At 34.3% G+C, this 21,507-nt stretch overlaps 1 protein-coding gene across 11 annotated transcripts in view; it reads left to right on the top strand.

Moving 5' to 3' along the window:
* Positions 1 to 21,507, top strand: part of INPP4A (inositol polyphosphate-4-phosphatase type I A) — a 189,388-nt gene that overhangs the window by 141,714 nt on the left and 26,167 nt on the right. For 8 of the 11 annotated variants that reach the window (XM_051984679.1, XM_051984678.1, XM_051984677.1 and 5 more), the window contains 8 exons: positions 2,076 to 2,259; positions 5,916 to 6,131; positions 7,738 to 7,984; positions 13,116 to 13,148; positions 17,989 to 18,161; positions 19,626 to 19,749; positions 20,710 to 20,836; positions 21,044 to 21,184. In XM_051984679.1, coding sequence (XP_051840639.1) covers positions 2,076 to 2,259; positions 5,916 to 6,131; positions 7,738 to 7,984; positions 13,116 to 13,148; positions 17,989 to 18,161; positions 19,626 to 19,749; positions 20,710 to 20,836; positions 21,044 to 21,184 — 1,245 coding nt within the window. The remainder of the gene's footprint in view (positions 1 to 2,075; positions 2,260 to 5,915; positions 6,132 to 7,737; positions 7,985 to 13,115; positions 13,149 to 17,988; positions 18,162 to 19,625; positions 19,750 to 20,709; positions 20,837 to 21,043; positions 21,185 to 21,507) is intronic. The other 3 variants (XM_051984683.1, XM_051984681.1, XM_051984680.1) reach the window with 1 other exon arrangement.

Below are 21,507 nucleotides of genomic sequence, written 5' to 3'. Positions count from 1 at the left end.
ATTTTCTTTTATAGTCATATCATCACACTACTCCCTCTCCCCATTAAACCACTGATGCAAGAAAATGGTATATCTTTCTTCTTGCCTTTGGTGGTAGAATAATTAGCAATGTGTAAAGCAGGTGTTCTTAATCATTTTTGTGTCATAAACCCCTTTAGCAGTCCAATGAAGCTTATGAATCCCTTCTTAGAATAATGTTTATTGTCTAGATTCATAATTGAAAGACATGCTTTTAAAATTCAATTAGATATGAGTGAAAAGTAAAGATATATATATATATATTTTTCCCCATTTCAGACCATTCCTCTCCTTCTCTCTGAAATTATTATGCAGATCCCATTTTAAGAACTCCTGATCTAAAGGGTTCTCCTCTCCCCTGGGTGTTTAATTGGATTTTAACATAACACATACCCAGTATTAAGATGTTTGTTGCAGTATGGACTTCCTTTTTAATGTTATCCTCTCTAATTTAGTCATAATCATTTTTAAAAGGTAATAATTAGATACATACATATCTTGCAGTATTTTAATTTGCACAAAACCTGCCACACAGAAGCTTTAAAATTTCCCTTCTCTTACATCTCACAAAGCCTCTCTGTGGTGAATATTGCAAATTAAACATCGAAAACTAGTAGGTGAAAGTATTGGGAATGAATTAGAACATAATTATGTTCTTCCTCACCTAATGTGGAAAGGACAGTCAAGTGAAGGCTTTTAAAAAAGCATTTTGAATTTGTGGCTTTAAAAGTAACTTAATTCTAAATAGACAGCTATTCATTTGAAAAAAGTGATTGCAGATTGGAAAATGGATATTTGTGAACCTCATGCTGTGAAATGAAATTCTTGTACTAAAACAAAGATCTGAGCTCCGTCTGCTGCATGGGCTTCTGGCAAATCCCTTGTTTTTGCATGTTCGCCCAGTTGTGGGGATGAGAGATGGCTACCCATCTGTGTGAGAATAGAGTCTAATTTAGAGTAGTAAAGGCTGGTTTGTACCCTATGCATCCATAGTAGAAGTGTGGAATGGGTGGGATGTATGCTACATTTTGCTTTCCCATGTCTCTCTCATCCTTCCATTGGTCCCCACCCAGAGAAAATCAAAGTTCATCCTTTGAGGAGATTATTTCATTTCTCCTTCTCCAGGAAGAACATGTACCTTTTTAGACATGGTCTCTGATTTTACAGTCATATGCAATATGAATTCCAACACGTAACTTTTCTTCTCTAATTCTCCTTGCTCTCATAGATTTTTTTTTAAAAATAGGAAGTATTTTTATTGAGTTGGAGTCTTGGCTCAAAAGACTTGTATCTTTCATTTAATCTTCTCCAGCTAGGAGCCAGACCTGAAGACACTAACTCCTTAGAAGATGATTAGTTCCCTTCCCCTTTTACCCCCCCCCCCCCAAAGACAATATCTAAATCATTTCACTTATTCTTACTGAAATTCATGGTCTGTCTATACCTATAATATAATTTATGCCTCATTGGTCTGGATGATGGTCTTTGTTTGCCTAGTTAGTGGTGAAGTGAGGAGGAAGGTCAGAGATTGACCAATCATTGCAGGATTTTAAATTTCTTACCTCTCTACTAATTTGACATTTCCTTCTCCACTACAGCTTATAGATCAAAAGAGAGAAATTCATCAATAGAAAAGGCCTGCTACCTTGAGAGCAAAGGAAAAAAATAGGTACAATTTACTCAGAGACTGGAAAGATTAGAGATGAACAGTAAAGGAAGATAAAAGTGCTAATTGGCCAAATAGAAAGAACCTCCACATAAGGGATTTGCTAGCAAAATCTGCCATGAAGTTGACTATAGAGGAGTCCTCCCTCTCCCCCCAGTTCTAGTATATTCTGCTATTTTCACTGGGCATAAATAGATTAATTTTTTATTTGAATGAAGTCAATGAAAATTTTTGACAAAAAAAATCAACTTAGACAAAAGACAAAGAACTTTGGAGTAATTGTTCTTGATTATCTAGAGGAAAATGATTGGGTTCTACAGGGGGAAAAAAACTTTACTAAATTACTGGACTATTCTAAGTGTCACTTTAAAATCTTTTTTTCTTTTTTCAGTACCTCACCCAGCTGCCAGTCAATAATATACGCACCACAGGATATCATCAGAGCGAAGGAGATTATTGCCCAGATCAACACCTTAAAAACCCAAGTCAGTTATTATGCTGAAAGACTGTCAAGGGCAGCCAAGGATAGATCAGCTAATGGCCTTGAAAGAACACTTGCCATCTTAGCAGATAAGGTATGAAGATGACAGTACTTATATCATATATATATAATTTTAATTTAATAGTATTTTATTTTTTCAATTATATGTAAAGACAAATTTCAACATTGATTTTTTTGAAATATGTTGAGTTCCAAATTTTCCTCTCTCCCCCTGCTCAAGCAGTTTGATATGTTATACATGTGCAGTCATGTAAAATGTATCTCCATGTTAGTCATGTTGTGAAAGAAGCTATAAAAGGAAAAAAATCAAGAAAAAAACCCAAAAGGTAAAAATAATATACTTCAATCTATATGCAAACTTCCTTGGTTCTTTCTCGGTATGTAGATATATTTTTTCATCATCTATCTTTTGGAATTGTCTTGGATCATTGTATAGGATCAGCCCTAAAGTATAGAAATTATAGATGAGCTACATCAATCATAGTTAATCCTCATACACTGTTATTGTTGCTGCTGCTTACAAAACTAATATTTTAAAAAGAGAGTATGATATTGACTATGCACAATAAAATCACACGTGGTAGGAGTCTCTATCAGTTATCCTTTCTGCACTGAGAAAATGCTAATAGTTCTGGAAGTGGCTTTAGTAATCATCCTCATTTTCTAAAAAGAGCATACTCCATGAATTCAAGTGATCTCCCTAGGCAGTAATGAAGCATTATTTCATGATTATTGAATTATAATATTATCACTAATTCCTCACAATTAATGATAAAAGCTGATTATTAATAGAAATAGAAATTTGGACCAAATGGAAAATAATAGGCAGGTGTAGCAGAATGGAGAGGGTACTGGATTTTAGGTCAGAAAGACATAGGTTAAAATCCTACCTTAGTTTCTAACGGGCAAGTCTTTTACTCTCTTGGTGCCTTAAGTTTCTTATTAGCAATTGAGGGAAAGAGTTGGATACAAAGGATTCTTCCAATTCTAAATTGTAATCTTTTGAGTTTAGTTGATTATTTTCTAAATAGGATGATGTAAACTTGGAAAGAACCACTGTTTTGTCTCATAAGGATTTACTAAACATTTTTAAAAGAGGGATCCAAAAATGAAGACAAAAAAAAGCAACTCTTGCCCTCATAGAGATTATACTTTTCCTTTTGCTTATTTAGGAAAATTATTTCCCATGAATCAAGTTACTATTATCTAGGACTCATCTAAGAGTCCTTTTGTTGGAAAGAGCCCCAAGAATTGCTTGAAAGCCTTTTGTGCCAGTGGGCAACTACATGGCACAGTGGATAGAGCAGCAGTCCTAAAGTGAGGAGGACCTGAGTTCAGGAGGAGGACTCAGGCTTTCTTAGCTATGTGACCCTAGGCAAGTCACTTAACTCCAGTGACCTTGCAGAAAAGAAAGTATTTTGTGCCATACTGAAAAGAACATTGATTTAGAATCATTAACCTCTATTTAAGGCCTAGAATTAATAGTTGCTTAGAAAAGTTAGTGCTTCCTTATTGAGTTCACTTCAGTTTGTTCTTAGAACCTCTACCTGTCATTTTAGTCACTTATTTTCTGCTAAAACAGATAATAGAATGAAAATTCCAAAATGTTATTTTTTGATCTTGGAGAATCATTCTGTGGACCTCTGGTTCCTTCTCTATAAATAGATTAAGTTAGATGGTCTCTGAGCTCCCAGTTTTAAAACTAAGATCCTGTGAGTAGAATAATGGAAAGAGCCCTAGTTTTCTGGAAATCAGGATGTATGGGTGCTATTACAAATGCTGTGACACAAACTTCATGCGTGTTCTAAGGCAAGTTATTTTATTCCTACCCCCTCCCAGTTTCCTTATCTATCAAATGTTGACAATATCTACAGCTGTATCATAGACAGGGTTGAAATTCAGATCAGATAATGTAAATCAGAGGTGTCAAATTTACAAAGGAATCAGATTAAAATGGAATTGAGAAATATTTAATAAAAAATAAATCATATAGTGATATATCATTAATTTGTGATTTTCTAGCTTATATGCGATTGAGAACCTGTTTTTATTGGCTTTATTGGATACTGATTTATATGAAGGCCATGCACTAAATAATATCAGCAGTAATTATTGAACCAAATTCCTGGTGTGAGAGAGAGAGAGAGAGAGAAAGAGAGAGAGAGTGTGTGTGTGTGTGTGTGTGTGTGTGTGTGTGTACAGAATATCTTGAGATGTTTCTCAAGCCATTTGTCTGTGAGCTCATATTGTATTGCCTTTGCCTTTCTTCTTGTCACTTGCCCTTAGCACAGTATGTGGCACATAATGGGTGCTTAATAAATGCTTGTTAATTAACTGACTTACTGTCCTTTGTGAAAATTAGAAAATATGTTCTCAGGTAGTATTAGAGCTACTATAATGAGAACACCACTTTTTTTTTTAATCACTAATACTAAATGAATTTTACTGAATAAAAGCATAAAATGTAGTTTGAAGAAGCCTGTTTAATCTTCTTTCAGCGTTGAGTGAGGATTTCTTTTAAGTTATCTTCAGACAGATAGAAATCTGTCTTATTTATTATAGACTTTCAGAAAAATGAGAGAATGTAACCTCCTTCAATTATTCTTGACCATTGGGCTAGGAATATCTTCCTACCTCTTAAGTTCATTATGTTATTATATACTTTAAAAATGTGGCTAGATGAGTAAGTAAATATTTTAAAAAGCTCTAGTAGTAGTTGTGTTAGTAGTAATGGTAATGAAAGCTGATACAAATAATTCTTCAAGTTTTTTATTGTTGTTGTTCAGTTGTGTCTGACTACTTGTGATTCCATTTAGGGTTTTATTTGCAAATAATGGAGTAATTTGCCATTTACTTCTCTCCAGCCCATTATATATTGAGGAAACTAAAGCAAAATGTATTAACTGACTTATCCATGATCACATAATTATTAAGTGTCATAGGTAAGATTTGAACTCAGGCCTTCCTCCAGGCCTTGCTCTCTATCCATTGTCCCCTTAAGTTTTGCTACGTGTTTTATGTATTTTGTCAGTCAGCTTGCATTTATTGTGGGCTCACTATGTGCCAGACACTGTCCTCACTGGAGATTCAAAGACAAAAATGAAAGAGTCCTTGTCCCCATTGAGCTTACATTCTAATGGGGAGAGATAGGCTCAGTGGCAACCTGTGCATATGGAAGGAAAGATAAAAGGTAACCTTGTATGAAAAACATTCATAGCAAGACAGATCAGGAAAGATATTGCTTGAGCTGAGTCTCAAAGAAAAGCAGAATTCCAATAGTCAGAACTTCATGGGAACATTGTGAGATAGATATTATTGGTATTGTATCTCCATTCTAAGTATGTATTAACATAGGCTTAAAGAGATTGAGTGGTTTGTCCTTGATCAGGATTTATATCTATAAGTTCATCACTTAAGAGTTAGAAGGGACCATCCAGTCTAGATATTCTTAACTTAAGGCCCAAGAAGAAGCCTGTGAATTTCTATGGGAAGAATAAAGTATATCTTTATTTTCACTAACTTCTAACTAGAATTTTAACATTTGTTTCAAGTATTTTAAAACTGCATAGACTTTTTTTGTTATTTTCTTTGTGAAGGAGGAAATAAGTAAGATAACGAGAATTAATAAGAAAGAAAGAATTCATTCTCAAAAAGAAGACTTGAAGAAAGTCAATTCAGAGTCAGAAAAGGCTTACCAATAATCAATGTTTTTATTTTTTATTTTTTAAGACAAGACAACTGATTACTGTCTGTGACTGTAAATTATTGGCTAATTCAATACATGGCCTAAATGCTGCTAGACCTGATTACATTGCCTCCAAAGCATCTCCCACCTCAACTGAGGAGGAGCAGGTAATGCTAAGGAATGATCAAGACACTCTTGTGGCAAAGTATACTGGAAGGAATAGTCGCTCTCTCCATGCAGATTGGCATGAGGCAGAATGGGTAAGTGCTAAATATCTATTGGTACCACTAGAAAGAAAAATAATGTATTTTCCTACTCCTGGGAGATTCCACTTGTGAATACTACCTTTCCAAGTAGGTTATGGTTCTATTTCTCCTAAGTATTGCATTCCAAACCACCAGGTTTTAGATTGGACATTACCCTATCCTTTAGGCCTCTATTGAGCATCAAGTATGTGCTTTTGGCCAGATTAGGAAGCAGAAGTAAAACAGTCTTTAAAGGTTTCATAGTTCCTCTTTTTGGGCTCCTCTCTTCTCCCTCAAGGCCCTGATATACCTATATTGTCCCCTGAGATCATTAGATGCCCTGTATAATGGTTTACCCATACCTGAGAAAGTCATTTGGCTTTTGAGAATTATTCTGAGATTTCTATCCTTTTTGAAAATACAATTGTTTATTGAAACCTTAAAAAAAATTAATTGTTGTCATTTCTCATTGACTGCTCCTCTTCCTAATCATTAGATCTTATAACAAAAAAACAGTTAAGCAAAAACAAAGCAACATATTGAGTCCCTCTGGCAAAGTGTGTCTTATTCTAGATATAGCTCACTACCCCCTTGTTCTTTCTCAGTTTAAGACCCCTATTCTTATTTTCTTTATTCAATTTATTTATCAGAAAAAAAATTAGTTAATCCCTTAAGATTGCCTTTTCTAGGTACTGTTATCCTTTGTATTTTAAATTACCATTCCTGGGTAGTATAATTCTTTAACAGAAAGTGCTCAATCCTTGGTTTAGTAGGAGATATTTTGGTTATCATCTCATTGTATTGGGCATAGTTTTGGACAGGGGTGGATGCTTCCTTTTGTCTCTAATATCACACTCCTTAGATGAGTACTAGATTTATAAAAATAAAAATTTTATTTCCTAAGGGAGAAATACAACCTTACAACTTATTTTTGTTATCTATTGAGGAAATAATTTAGAAGCATTATGGTGGGGTCATGGAGATCATAGTTTTGAAGGCTGAAGAATTCCTACAGGCCATCTGTTCAGGGCCTTCATTTTTATAGATTATGTAATTGTGCCCCTTTGTTTTGATTTGCCCAAGATTATACAGGTAGTAAGTGACAGAGTCCTCTGACTAAAGATCCAGCACATTCTTCCATTCTACCTCTCTTTGGAATGAGCATAAAAAAGAAAAAGCAACCAATTTTTAGGTTCTCTAACTCTTCTTAACAGTTTATTTGGGATCTGTAAAAATCTGCATCTTCTCATAAATAACTGGGCATCCTCATTGTAATAGTAATAGCTAAGGGCAAGGGATTAGAAGAATAAAACTCTGCAGTTTGAAAGAAGATAATTCATCCTTTGTTTTCCTTCTGACATTTAGGTTCCATGACATTTTGCAATTTCCTAAGATTTTCAGGAGTATTTCTGATATCAATTTTGGGAAATGTTATAATAGAGTTTTGTTTTTATTATTAAAAAAAAAACAGATAAAACTTTAACAAATAAGTGAGTCTGTAATTGCAGTAGTTCTCATTGTGGTCTGTGGATACAAACTTTGATTTTGGGTAAACTTAAAGATAATGTTGGGGTGACCATTTTGGAAAAAGTAAGGGAGGCATTTTTTTTTTCCTTTTAAGGAAAAAGTTTGGTTGAATGTCGACAAAAGCCTGGAGTGCATCATCCAGCGAGTCGACAAACTTCTCCAGAAAGAGCGATTACACAGTGAGAGCTGTGAAGATGTTTTCCAGTGTGATGTCAGTGGGCCTAGTAAGAAAGGTAATCGGGATAATCGAGCCTATTGGATAATACCGGAATCCTCCCATGCATCCTCATCATGCTCCTCCTCCATGCCATCTGCTTCATTCCATTCTCATAGGAGCACAAGTGCGTATGGAACCATGCTTCTCACCTTCTGTTGCTTTTTTTTTTTCATTGCTGCTTCATTGTTCTTTTTCATTTGTCTTTTCAAACCTCTGAAAACATACCTTTCACTTAGAAGGCAAGGAAAATTGTCATACATGAGCAGGATATTTCAGCTAAGCTTTTTTTGTGCTAGGAAGTATACCTGAGCGCCAAGATTCATGTCAACTTTTTAAAAATCAGAATCCTTGGTATCAAATTGTATCCTTAGAAATTTCTAAATTCTAGGGAAAAACTATGGCACTTGCATTGGAAAGTCTGCTGTGCTTTCCAGGTTTTTTCTAGACCATTTTAAACCAAAGTTAACACACAAAGTTGGGTTGGACCCATGGGGAATATTGTATTAAACTTGTCATCTGCTGAAAAATGAAAAGACCAAAGAATGGAAGAGTCAAGTAGAAAAGAAGCTATGTTTAGAGAAGCCAAAAAGCTTGTTACATTTTTTTGAAGGCCTGATTATAAGCCTTGTAGTTTTAATTAATTCTCTTTTCCCATCTAAGCATGCTAAAATGTGACATACCTAGAAGTTGATCTTGACAGTATGATAAATTCGTATAAAACTCAAAGACTTTGGTGTAATCATTTATTATCATACTCTAAAGATAAACTCCCATTGGATTTCTTCTGTTTTAGTACCATTACTGCATGCCTTCTAAATAGAAAAGAAAACTCAGGATAGCTATCTCTTCCTGAAATGAATACAAAAAGGTCAAATGTGCATGGAATAGCATTTAAATTATTTCTTCTCTTTAATATTTCTATATTAAGTTTTTGTGTAGTCCAATTAGAATTTCCAGATGCTTTATGTAATGAAGTCTTTGGTTTTTAATCAAGAGTTTAACACATTATAATTAAGTCCTGCTTTTGAATGAGGGACTATTACAAGTAAATAAATTTATTACTGGCAAATAAATAATCAAATCCTCTTTCATTTATAAGGTTCTCTTCACCTGAACATATCCTACTCAATATGAGATTTAAATATAGTATTTTATTTGAGCCTGACTTTTGACATTATTCATATCCTTCACCCATTTCATCCACAAAAAAGTGTTTGCATTTGTTGAACATGTAGTTCATATACATATTTGTTTGCATTTATAAGTATTTTTTGATTCATGTTCATTTGACTTTAAATCTTATGACTTTGTCATTTTTAAAATAATAGTTCTCAAAAATATCAAGTAACTGTGGCTTTATTTAATCAACTATACTGTGTGTATGTATGTACATATACAAATATTTGCATATATCTCCACAATTTTAATGTTATTATCTTCAGGCACATTTAGATGTTGTAAGTTTGCTGACATGTAAATACATTTTTAAATAAATATCTAAATGAATGTTTACTTCTGATCTGTAGAGGTAGATTTGTATAAGTATGCATAACTTGAAAATCAGTTTTCCTATAGTTGTTTGTCTTAAATGCATGTTTCAAAAAATTTTTATTTGATGATCCAAATACAGGAAGATGCATGAAACTATGTGCCATTAAAATAAATTCCATGCAGATTCTTAGTTTTAGAATATGTTATTTATAGGAAAAAATCCTCCAGTCTTTAGTGTTCTGGAAGATTAGAACTGAAGTGCTTATGCGTCTCCTTTGGGTCCATAATATACATTCAAAAGACAGATCTGGACCTTTTCAACAGCTGTTGAAGGAATTAGCTTGAAGTTAACTTTTTAAAAAGTAAAAATTTAATGATATATTTTGTTTTACATCCTCTGCATTCCCTGGCATACCCTTCCCCCCAACCTTCTTAGAAAACAATCCTTTATAATTAATTTTAAAAGAGAAAAAAAAAAGCAGTTAAACAAAACTAATCATTGGGTCACAAAAAAATGTCTGAAATGATCTGCTATGTTCTACAACCAGAGCTTCCCACCTTTGTCAGGAAGGGAGGTGTATTCTAGAACCCTTCTTTGGGACAAAGTATAATTTCACAGCATTCAATTTCAGTTATTTTTTATTATAGCTATTATTTATTATAATTTTAGTACCATCATCAAATAATTGGGTAGGTAGGTAGTTTGAATTCATAAGTACTACTTATTCTACACAAAAATAACCTTATTAAAAAATTGCTCTTTCCTTTTTTTTTTTTTTTAAAGTGGAGTTAGCACCTTTAAGGTTTTCTACATTCATCCTTGGTGTTAGGTCTCACCTTTTAATGAGAAATGAAGCAGAAACCTGTCATGACTCTCTGCTGTGCATTAATTAGGATTTGTTCAGCAGAAACAAGTTGCAAAGCTGCCAGAAAATATAGAACCTGGCTATAGGGAGGCCTGTATGTCAGTGAAAAATAAAAGCTAGGCTTGCAAGATAAGTTGTTCAAAAATATGTCCCCACAAATATGTAGATAGACAGAATTTGGGAAAGTGACCTTTTCTATACTGCTTCAAAACTGGAAGTTACTTAAATCATTTTTTTCTTTCTTTCCCCCTCTTTTCACTCCAAGTACTCAAATAGCAGTATACTACTATTCACCAATAGTGAGGTTGTTTATGTTATCTTTCTACTCCCTGTAGTTACATCTTTGTTGGATCATTTTGACGAAGGGAGCCCCGAAACACTTTCTCTCTCTCTCTCTCTCTCTCTCTCTCTCTCTCTCTCTCTGACTTCTGGGTAAGCCATGAGGTAAAGCACTTAAGAAGCTACTTGAACCCTGCCTCTGCGAAAGGCCAGTCCCAGAGAATCAAGATAAAGTGGTTTCATTCTCTTATCTGGGTGGGACTGGTTGAGTCCAGGACCACTCCTACTTAGCCAGAGATGGAGATGGAGATTTTTATCCAACTCTATTGAGTTGGAAATTAGCCCAGAAACACTCATTCAATTCTAAGATTTTCTATTCTGATTCCAGCTCAAACTGTTCCCAACCCCCATCAAGAGCTGCCCCCAGATTCTAGCCAAGGTTTCAATTATAAAAAGAGGCAACTTGGGGCTCACTTCTTTCAGAGAACCTAACATGCCAAGGAACCTCTCTCTCCCCTTGGCATAAGTTACAACCCTCTGCCCGCTGAAATGATATTCTCTTTCAGCATTACTCCCTCTTTATCTTTATCTTTCTATTTCCCTAGCAAGACCTTATTCACTTTCTCTCTGCTAAGATAGGATTTTTCTGCTAAAAACTTTATATCCCTCTGTCAGGACCTTGTCACTAAGGAATTCAGTCTTTCTAGCAAAGACTGACTTCCCATTGCCTATAATAAGCTTCTTTTTGCCAGTCTAGCTTTTTGGGTTAGTAAATTCCTTTACAAAGGATCTTTGTGCCAACCAAAGGGTTTCCCACAACTCCCTACTCTGCACCGAACCTCATCATTTGGCTCCCTGACCACCAGGAATCAAGGAGAATCTCTCCTTCAAGGAACTTTTCAAGTACTTTACCTCATGGCTCAACCCCAAAGTCAGAGAGAGAAAGAGAAAGAGTTTCAGGGCTCCCCTCATCAATTTGACTTAGTATTATTGCCATTTTTCAATGGATTGACAGGTTAAATTTATGCTTAGGTAATGATGTCACTTTTATACCTGTTTCTCTCCTTTGGGAGTAGGTTGAAAGTCTTCATATTACAAGACCATTACTTTTTCTTTATTTTATGCCATTTCTAAAAATTATTTGCATTGTTAGTCAGGGATTAAATCTCACTTGCCTCTTTTATTCTTAGTGAATGAAGACCTTTTCCTATTTAATGCAAAGAGTATATCAGAGAGAAACAATGTCACCAATTTTAGGACAAAGAAGTCCTTCTCTCCTCTCTTAATTCTTCCTTTATTGATTGATTCAGTCATCCAGCATGCTTAGAAGATTCCTCTTCTTTTATGAATACAGTTGACTTTTCTATTAAGAAACTAGTATATTTTCTATGAGTAAGTAAATAGCATATTTTCTATGAGTTAAAAAAAAAATGTAAAAAGGGATGAGAAAACCACTTCTCCCCTGTCACTTGTTTTTAACTGAAAACTATGAAACCAAGATGGCAAAATTAAAAATGGAGACCTTCTTAATTTCACTTTTTAAATGTGTTATCTTTGAGGTATCATATTCAACTGAATAGCACACCTCAAGGATTCAATAAAGAAGTAACACTGAAATGATCACGTCTATCTGAGCATAATTCCTGTTGCTAGGGAGGCTCAGGATGGAGGATTACTTGAGTTTGGGAGTCCTGAGCTATGGTAGAGCTAAAGTAAGCTAAGCACTAATAAGAATCCAGATGCCTCTGAGCTGCCAAAAAAGGAACTAACTAACCTAATTGGTTATTGGAGTAGTTACAGCTTCTATCCCCATCTAGCTTGAGTGATTTAGAGGGACCTCATCTCCAAAAAAAAAAAAAAAAAATCTGCTTATAGTGCAAGGAGCAATATACATAGGTAAAATGCTATTAAACTCCTTTCCCACTTAGGCCCAAAGTACAGAAGTTTTTGCTAACAAGTGTTCAGTGTAAATCCAGAAAATGAAGTAATTAGTTTTGGGCATGATGGTCTCATTACTGAACCTTATTAAGTTTAAATCACAAAAATACTTCTTTCAGAGTAAGAGAAAAGGGGCATTATTCCAAGTAACTGATTTTTGAATTTCATTCTTTGTTAATTAGATTTATAAATTTCTATGGGTCTTTCATTGTATATTTGCTTGCAAATGTAACTTTTCTACATACAATGTGATTCACTATATGCATTTCAAAGGGTTGTATCACATTGTAATGTTAATTTTGTCTTAATGAACATTTTGTGTTGAAGTACTGGTTAAGAACATGCACAGTCTACAAATGGTAATTAGAATATTTCTGTACCAAAAAAAAAAAAAAAGAAATAAAAAGATCCTTATTCATATTAGCAGTCTGAATACATTAATGTTATTCTTTGTTATGTGGTCAATCAATCAGTAAGCATTTATTAAGTGCCTACTATGTGCCAGGTGCTGTGCTAATAAGCTCTGGCCATATCTAGCAAATTGATGGCCAGTCTTTTGCTATTTGTTCAGCTGCTTTATTGAAAGCTGTTTATGCCTTTGCCTTAAGCATTTGAGTTGCTTATGTTTAGACTGTGTTGCTGCTACTTAATCATGCATGTTGCACCTCCATTTCTGTGCAGATAGCAGTCCCCCTCCTGAAGAATCCAGTCCAGGTATGTGTGTTTTCCATTCATGGCTTCTGCAGATTTGTATTTTCTGTTGAGATTTAAGTTAGGGGAGTATTTATAGTTAAGTTAGCAAACATTACTTAAGGGACCTTTGTAGAGCAGCAACATGTCATAATGGATAGGAAGCTGGATTTAAAGTCAGGGAAATACTTGCTGTATATTTTGTGACAATACTTCAGAGAATTTGTGATGTCTTTTCAAGTTTGTATTCCTTCCACCAACATGCATCCCAAACTTTTACTTCTACAGTATATGGTTTTTTGTAAAATACTAATAGGCAAAAATTTATCACTAAGATGGCTATCATACTTAATAGTAATAAATCTTCACAACCTTGTCCATATTAGTCTAGCTGGCCTGTAGTCAAAGCATTTTTTAGCTTGGGTTCTGTTGCTAATACCTTCAGGAACTTGGAAGAATTTTGTACTGATAAAGAGCAAAAACAGTTCATTTCATGTAAATATGATTACAGGACAGCTATTTCCATTTTCCTTTGAGGATCATTGGTAGACACATTTTAGACAGTAACAAGTATCTAGTTAAATCATTTTGGGTTAAGAAACATAGAGAATGGATAGTAATTTAATTAATGTTTAGTAATAATAATTTTTGTTGGCATTATCCAACAAAGCACCCCAAACAATGAAGATCAACTATTTTTGAGTTTACAGTAGTAGAAAACTGCCAAATTTTGGAGGTAATTGTGAAGAATTCCTAGATTGATAGCTGTTAAGGGAGATAGAAAGAAAAGATTTTAGAATGACTCTAGGCCTTTGGTCCTAGAATATATCTAGATATACTTCTAAAATGGACTTTAGGCTTTGAAAAATTTGCCTCCTCATTCTTATTTCAGGTATTCCTAGAGATTTTCAAATTATATTTAAATTCATATAAAATCCTGCCTCTGAAACATACAACTTCTTGATGTTCCAGGCATCTTTCTTATACTATAAGTTTCCTAGAAGATGCTAACATATATTTTTTTTAATAAGTTTTTATTGATAGAACCCCATGCCAGGGTAATTTTTACAGCACTATCCCTTGTACTCACTTCTGTTCCGATTTTTCCCCTCCCTCCCGTCACCCTTTCCCCCAGATGGCGAGCAGTCCTTTACATGTTGAATAGGTTACAGTATATCCTAGATACAATATATGTGTAGAGAACCGAACAGTTTTCTTGTTGCATAGGGAGAATTGGATTCAGAAGGTATAAATAACCCGGGAAGAAAAATAAAAATGCAAGCAGTTTATATTCATTTCCCAGTGCTAACATATATTTCAAGGGAGTTTAATATCCTATGCCAATGAATTCACAGATCTAGTAGCTATTCCTAACTTTTTTATTAACATAAATTATATTTATATGAAGTAATTTATTTTTTGCAAGAATAAAATCAATGCACAAAAGTTAAGTAGTGATATCACTGTCTTTTTATCTTGGCCAAAGATATTTGATTTTTCATTTTTGTGGGTGTTAAATTTTTTATATTGAAATTTTCAATTGTTCAAGAAATATTTGTATATAAAGAAGGATCTTTAAATTTCTGTCCCTCAGTCAGCCATTTTGGATATAAAATGTGCTTCATAAATTCTTCTAGATTTTTCCAGTAGGATTGTTTGACATCTTTGCTTTATCTTTGGAGTTTCGTTTTTTAAAGATTTATGATGAACATAAACTAACCAGCTACATGAAACTATAGAAATTTAGCTTTGGAAAGGCCTTTAGAAGGTGACTTTTTCAGCTTCTCCTTCCACAGTGCTCCTGATGGCTCAAAATTCATTACTTTATGTAACAGCTTTTTTCATTATTGAATATGTCAATTTTTAGGAAGTTCTCAAATAACATTGAGTCAAAATCTGCTTCTTAGTCTTAGATTAGCTCTGTTGAGCTATTTATTCAAATAAGCCCATATATTCTATTCATCTTCTTCACAGCTTTTAATATAATTGAAGATAGCTACCATGTCTCTCTTTTAAGTAGTAGAAGCATTCTTAAATGTGATGCCTAGTATTGTACACAGTTCATTATGACTATAACTTTGCTTATATAAAACAAATTTCCTTCAAGATATGAATTTCACTTTCACTTCAGTTATCCCACATAGACAAGACCACATAGAATTCATTAATGGGACTGTGTGATTTCAAGGTCTTTTCCAAGTCTATGATCTCTTTTCAAATTATGAAAATAAACTTATTGTATGTGTAAACTAATCAAAAGGGGAGGAGGAAGAAAGCAACTTAAAATTGATAACCATACAGAAAACAGGGAGAAAACTCTCCTAATTTCATCCCACTTTCAAAATAACTCCAAACAGAAAATGGCATTTACAGTGCAGAGATAATAGCTTTATGTCAAGGACATTGATAGACAAATTTTCTCTGGGAGAAAGACAAAAATCTATTTTGAAAAAAATCAGTTATACCATTATATAAATTTGAAGTTGGGAGGAACCATCGAAAGCATCTAGCTCTCCCCATCCTAATACCCTTTTTACAGATAAGGAAAAATCTCAGATTGGTAAAGGGACACAAAATGTAGTTAGTAACAGGATAAATATCAAAACTTGAATTTTCTGAATCACAGTTCAGTGCTTTTTCTGTCATCATAATTAAATTAGTATAATTTTTTCCATTCTAGGCCCTAAATTTAGACTTCCTTTTTTCCTTTATAGTATGTGCTTATAAGTACATGTGTACTTTTTAAAACCTGCCTATAGAATTAGAGTATTTTCAAAAATTCAACTTTCCCTTCTACATGAAAATTTATATCAACCTAGATTTAAGGATTTTTTTGATTTTTATATGATTTATATGATTTTAATGTAGTTTATACTACATTAAAAATGTCATCTCATTGATACATATATTGCCTGCATCAATGCAGATCACAAGTCAACCATACTTGCCCATCCTATTTGACTCTTGTCCATGTCCAGAGTTGTCTGTTCCCTGGACTTCTGGGAGGGAAAAGATAATTTTGATTTATTTTTTAGTTTAGTGCTGTGAATTATCTGTAATATAGTTTAGCATAAGCAGAAAGTGGTCATTTTCTTCACTTCCCTTTCTTAGACTATTTTATTACATGTGGCAAAAGGTTACTTGCTCTTTTGGTGAACCTTCTATTTATATTCACTTTCTCTAGTGACAGAGAAATTAGTCCTTCAGATTTTTGTTGTGCTATATTTTCCAACTTTAGAGAGCATCTCTTATTCAAGGCATTAGTTTCTTGGTTCTATGATATTTAGCCTCTTGTTATGCAACATTTTATTTGTTATAATATATTTACCCAGTATGTATAATAAAATTTTATTTCTGAACTGGGGCTATTTTAAAATATGTGAATCTGATAAGAAAAAAAAAAACTTTTGAAATATTGGGGAAATAAAAGGGAAAAAAAAAACCCAAAAGCTAGGAACCCAATATCTTTTACCCTGTGGTATTGTTTTTTAAAAGTCGTTTTGGCAAATGCCTTTACCTTCCTATGAGAAAACAATGACAAAAATATATGTTTGAATATTGAAGTGGCAGTGAAAATTAGGAAACAAAGCAAGAAAAAAAGTATGAGAACTAAAAAAAAAAAAAAGGATGTGTGAAAAAGACTTCCTTTAAGATATGAAAAGTGAGACTGGAAGGAACATTTAGAAAATACTTTTTGTTAATAAGAGGAAGGGCAAAAGGCAGAGGGCAAAAATTATCTTTTCTCAAAGAAGATCATTTGCCTTAATTTGAACAATTGGCTCATTTATAGAAGAGTTTCTGTGGAGCCTCCAATTTTGTTTTGATAGTTAATGTTGTGACTGATAGGTTAGCAGTTGTACACTGAATAGTGACTGATAGGATAGCAGTTAGATAATGAGTAGCTAAATTTAATGAAAACTGGTTTATAAAAGAGCTTCTGTGAAGCCCCTGATTTTGTTTTGATAGGTGAATGCCTGTTGCAATGACTGATAGGTTAGTTGTTATACATTGAATAATAATTGATTGAGAGGTTAGCTGTAACACACTGAATAATGACTGAGAGGTTAGCTGTTATACATTGAATAATGACTGATAAATTAGCCAGTTATACACTAAATAATGACTGAGAGGTTAGCTGTTATACATTGAATAGGGACTGATAGGTTAGCTATGATATATCAAATGATGACTGATAAGTTAGCTGTTATACATTGAATAGTAAATATAGGTAAGCTGTTATATATCAAATGATGACTGATAGGTTAGCTGTTGTATACTGAATAATGACTGATAGATTAGCTGTTGTATACTGAATAATGACTGATAGATTAGCTGTTATACACTGAATAGTGGCTGATAGGATAGCAGTTAGACAGTGAGTAGTTGTATTTTTTTTTAACCTAAAAATATATTTAGGATTGATTTATCTTGACACCTGGAATGTCATAAGATAGTGAATATATCATCTACGTCAGAATGTAGTATAGTAAGTGATACAACGTATAGAGCATTGGCCCTGGAGGCAGGAGGACAGAAGGTCAAATCCAGCCTCAGATATTTGTATGACCCTAGGCAAATCACTTAACTCCGATTGCTTCCCCTCAAAAAAAAAAAAAATGCCATATATCTCCCTGAGTTTCCCAGGAAGCCACTCTGCTAGAAGTTAGGGAGTCTGGGCGGTTCTAGCTTAATTTTTTATCTGCATACCTAAGGTTGGGTTGGGAAGAGAAGAAGATGGATGGGGTTGGAGGAGAAGAGAACTAAGGGACAGAGTTAGCCAACAGGTTTGAATTAACTCTGCTTTCTGCTTAACATATCATCTCTTCTTTTCTTTCACACAACTCCCACCACCCAACACGCTTAGGTGAATGGAGTGAGGCCCTTTACCCCTTGCTGACGACCCTCACAGATTGCGTAGCCATGATGAGTGACAAGGCCAAGAAAGCGATGGTCTTCCTGTTAATGCAGGACAGCGCTCCAACAATAGCTATGTACCTGAAGCTCCAGTATCGCAGGGATGTTGTCTTCTGCCAAACTGTAAGCCAAAGGATGTTGTAACAGAATAATTGTGCGATGGGCAGCTCATTAGCCTATGGCCGCTAAAACCAACTGACTATCCCTGAATTTTCCCTTCTTTTTCCTCTTGCGAGGGCAACCCCACCACTCAGAAGCAATCTAATTACCCAGAGTGATGTCAAAGCTGTTTCTTAATAAAATGGAGATTTCCAAGCACATTGGGATTTGAGACAAAAAGTCTGAGATGTCACCCCTTTTCGCCCCCAGATTTACCATGGCCTTCTCGCAGCATTAACCCTAGCTAGTACTTGCTAGTTCTGATGTCAGAGTAAATGTGGAGCCCCACTTAGCAGCAATTATACAAGTCAAACAAGCTTTTTCCAAGCCCTTGAACAGAATGACCATCAGATATAGTGATAAGAACTTATAATCCCTTCTGCTGGAAAGGTTGAAGCTGATAGATGATTGAGGTTTTGCAGTATGGCTAAAGCCAGTTGAATATCCACAATTAAGTGCAGCATTAATATGCTCCCAAGAGTAGGAAGTCTCCAGGCTGTCAAAGGAGGAACTAACTGACTAGGTTGGAAACATAGTAAGTTAAAATTTCAGTAGCGGGATCAGGTCTATGTGTGGGTGTTGCACTTCCAGCATGGACAACATAGGTAGTTCCAGTCTCACAAGAAAAAAAAACAGGGGTGTGAAGATTTACTGTCTTTGAAATCCATTTTTCCCCTTGATTAGACCACATTAGCTCAGTGGCTTGCCTAGATTCCTTATTTTGAAAATTATTATCTTTCTGTCTTAAACAGCCAAAGGAAGAGTTTAATTTAACTTGAAGTATTAATTAAGTACCATTGTGGAAAGATCCCTAGACTAGGAGTTTAAGTGAGGAATTCTTTGTTTCTTATCAGTCCCCAGGGGCTCACCTTCTGACCCCATGAAATGATGTCTCATGCTGAGAAGAATGGAACAAAGTGAACCCATTTCTAGTCCAGCATTGATGAGATTGTTAGGCTTCCTTAGGTCATTTCATGGGAATCAAAAAGGCTTATAGTTCTGCTCTCAGGAGGTTGTTTAAACTTAATAGGATTATCAGAGTGACATCAGAATTCATACAGGTTTCCTAAAGACCTTTAAATAAGGAATATCCCTTCACTGAGTCAGAACTCTTAAGGCTTGAATTTAACTGGCCTCTTGGGTTGGAGAATAGGCTATCCCACTCATTATGCTCATCATCCCATGTCTCCTCTGTACCTCTGTGCTCTCTGACCAACATCTCCCAAATTAAGGCATTTACTACCTACCAGTTTTCTTAGGAAGTCCTGAGGCTTAATAATGTCATGTCTGTAAATTCCTTTGAATAAAAAAGACAAAAGAACTTACTATCTGAAGAGTGAGATATGTATCCTTTTGTATTGTAGCTTTAGTAAACAAATTTTTCTCTTTATTTATTTCATTTTATTTTCCTTCCTCTCTCTATGACAGCTGACTGCGCTCATTTGTGGGTTCATACTCAAGCTAAGGAACTGCCTCCATGATGATGGTTTCCTGCGTCAACTCTACACTATTGGTTTATTGGCCCAATTTGAAAGCCTCCTCAGCACTTATGGTGAGAACAGTTCCCTCTGGACCAAAAGGAATAGGATTTTTTAGGCTACTAGGTGATGCAATAGATTGAACATTAGGGGTCAGGAAGACCTGAATTTAGCCATTAGCTGTGTAAACAGCTTAACTGCTTTCTGCCTTAGTTTCTTTATCTATAAATGGAGATAATAATCTCTCTGTCTCCCAGGGTTATTTTGAGGACATTATTTTTAAAGCACTTTGCAAACATTAAATACCAACTGTCACTATCTTCATCCTCATCCGCATTATCATTATTAAGGTAACACAAGATAAATATATAGAATTTGGAGTTCTATAAAATCAATGCAAGTATGTTCTAGAATTTGAGATAATCATTGTCCCTAAAGAAGTCTCATTAGGTAACCAACTGAATGTTTGATTTCCTGCACCTTTCTTTTTCAGAGAAAAAAAGGCAGCACATTAGGGGGAGTTGGTTACTAAGAAAAATGGACTAAAAATCTAGTTGTATATATGATATTAACTGAGGAGAGGCGTATTGTTTTTTTCTGTATTCCTGAAATTAAGGGACTAAAGTTCTCACCTTCTTTTTTGCACTATTATAAATATTTGCTTCATGGGAGTCCTTTTATAGACTACAGATAAGTTTTAAAAGTTTTGCCTATGTTTCAACTGACTGCTTTTGAAGACTAGGATGGGATTTACTATTGACATTTATCCATGGAAAAAGAAAATCCAGATATGAAAGTGGCACAGATAGATTTTTATAAATGCACACAAATATACTTTCTCAGTTAATAAAAAGGTTAACAAAATTACTGATTTGCTTTTTTTCCTGAGCTAACTTAAGTTACAGTGTCTTTGTTGTGGAACTAGAAACCACAAGAATAAGTAAAAAGGTAAATGATTTTTTTTTTCCTGAGGAGAAATCCTGATGCTAAATTACCTGATATTTAAAATTCATTGTTTTCTGTCTTTGGTACAGGTGAGGAATTAGCCATGTTGGAAGACATGAGTCTGGGAATTATGGACTTGAGGAATGTAACTTTTAAAGTAACGCAGGCCACATCAAATTCATCAACAGACATGCTCCCTGTAATTACAGGAAATCGGTAAAAAAAAAAAAATACGTGTATATATTATATATAGGTATATATAGCTTTACATATATATAAAATAAACATTTTAAGTTTAAAGAATTGAAAGACATCTGTTTTAAGTGTAAATTTTTCCATTGCCCACTTATCCCTTTTCTTTAAGGTCATTCTCCTCTCCTGGAAGGCATTTTAATATCCCCATTTTGTTTTTGTTTTTTTAAGTGATGGATTTAATGTGAGGATTCCATTGCCTGGTACTCTATTTGATGTGCTGCCCCGTGAGATTCAGAGTGGTATGCTTCTAAGAGTTCAACCTGTGCTTTTCAACGTGGGAATTAATGAGCAGCAAACCTTGGCAGAGAGGTATGTACCCAATTAAGCATGTCCTACTTCTTCATTGACAACAGTAAGTTTTTGGTTGGATTAAGTGTGAAATTTCAGGAACTAATTTCACTGCAAGAAAAATGTGATTTTTCTAATGCTTATTAAATATCTACATATGTACAGTTTTGTGCTGGGGGACATTATAAAGATAAATAAGATAGTTTCTGCTATTAAGCACCTTAAAGTAGGGAAGACAGGATATATACAGAAGTAACTAATAATAATATAAAGCACCAGAAGTTCCTAATAAGTGAAAGGTTTCTTATGGCCCAAAGATATTAAATAACACTTTTTGACATTTA

Source organism: Antechinus flavipes, chromosome 3, assembly GCF_016432865.1.
Source record: "Antechinus flavipes isolate AdamAnt ecotype Samford, QLD, Australia chromosome 3, AdamAnt_v2, whole genome shotgun sequence".
In the NCBI taxonomy this organism is placed as follows: Eukaryota; Metazoa; Chordata; class Mammalia; order Dasyuromorphia; family Dasyuridae; genus Antechinus; species Antechinus flavipes.
The sequence above is the reverse complement of the archived record's forward strand: the minus strand, read 5'-3'. Positions and strand labels throughout refer to the sequence as shown.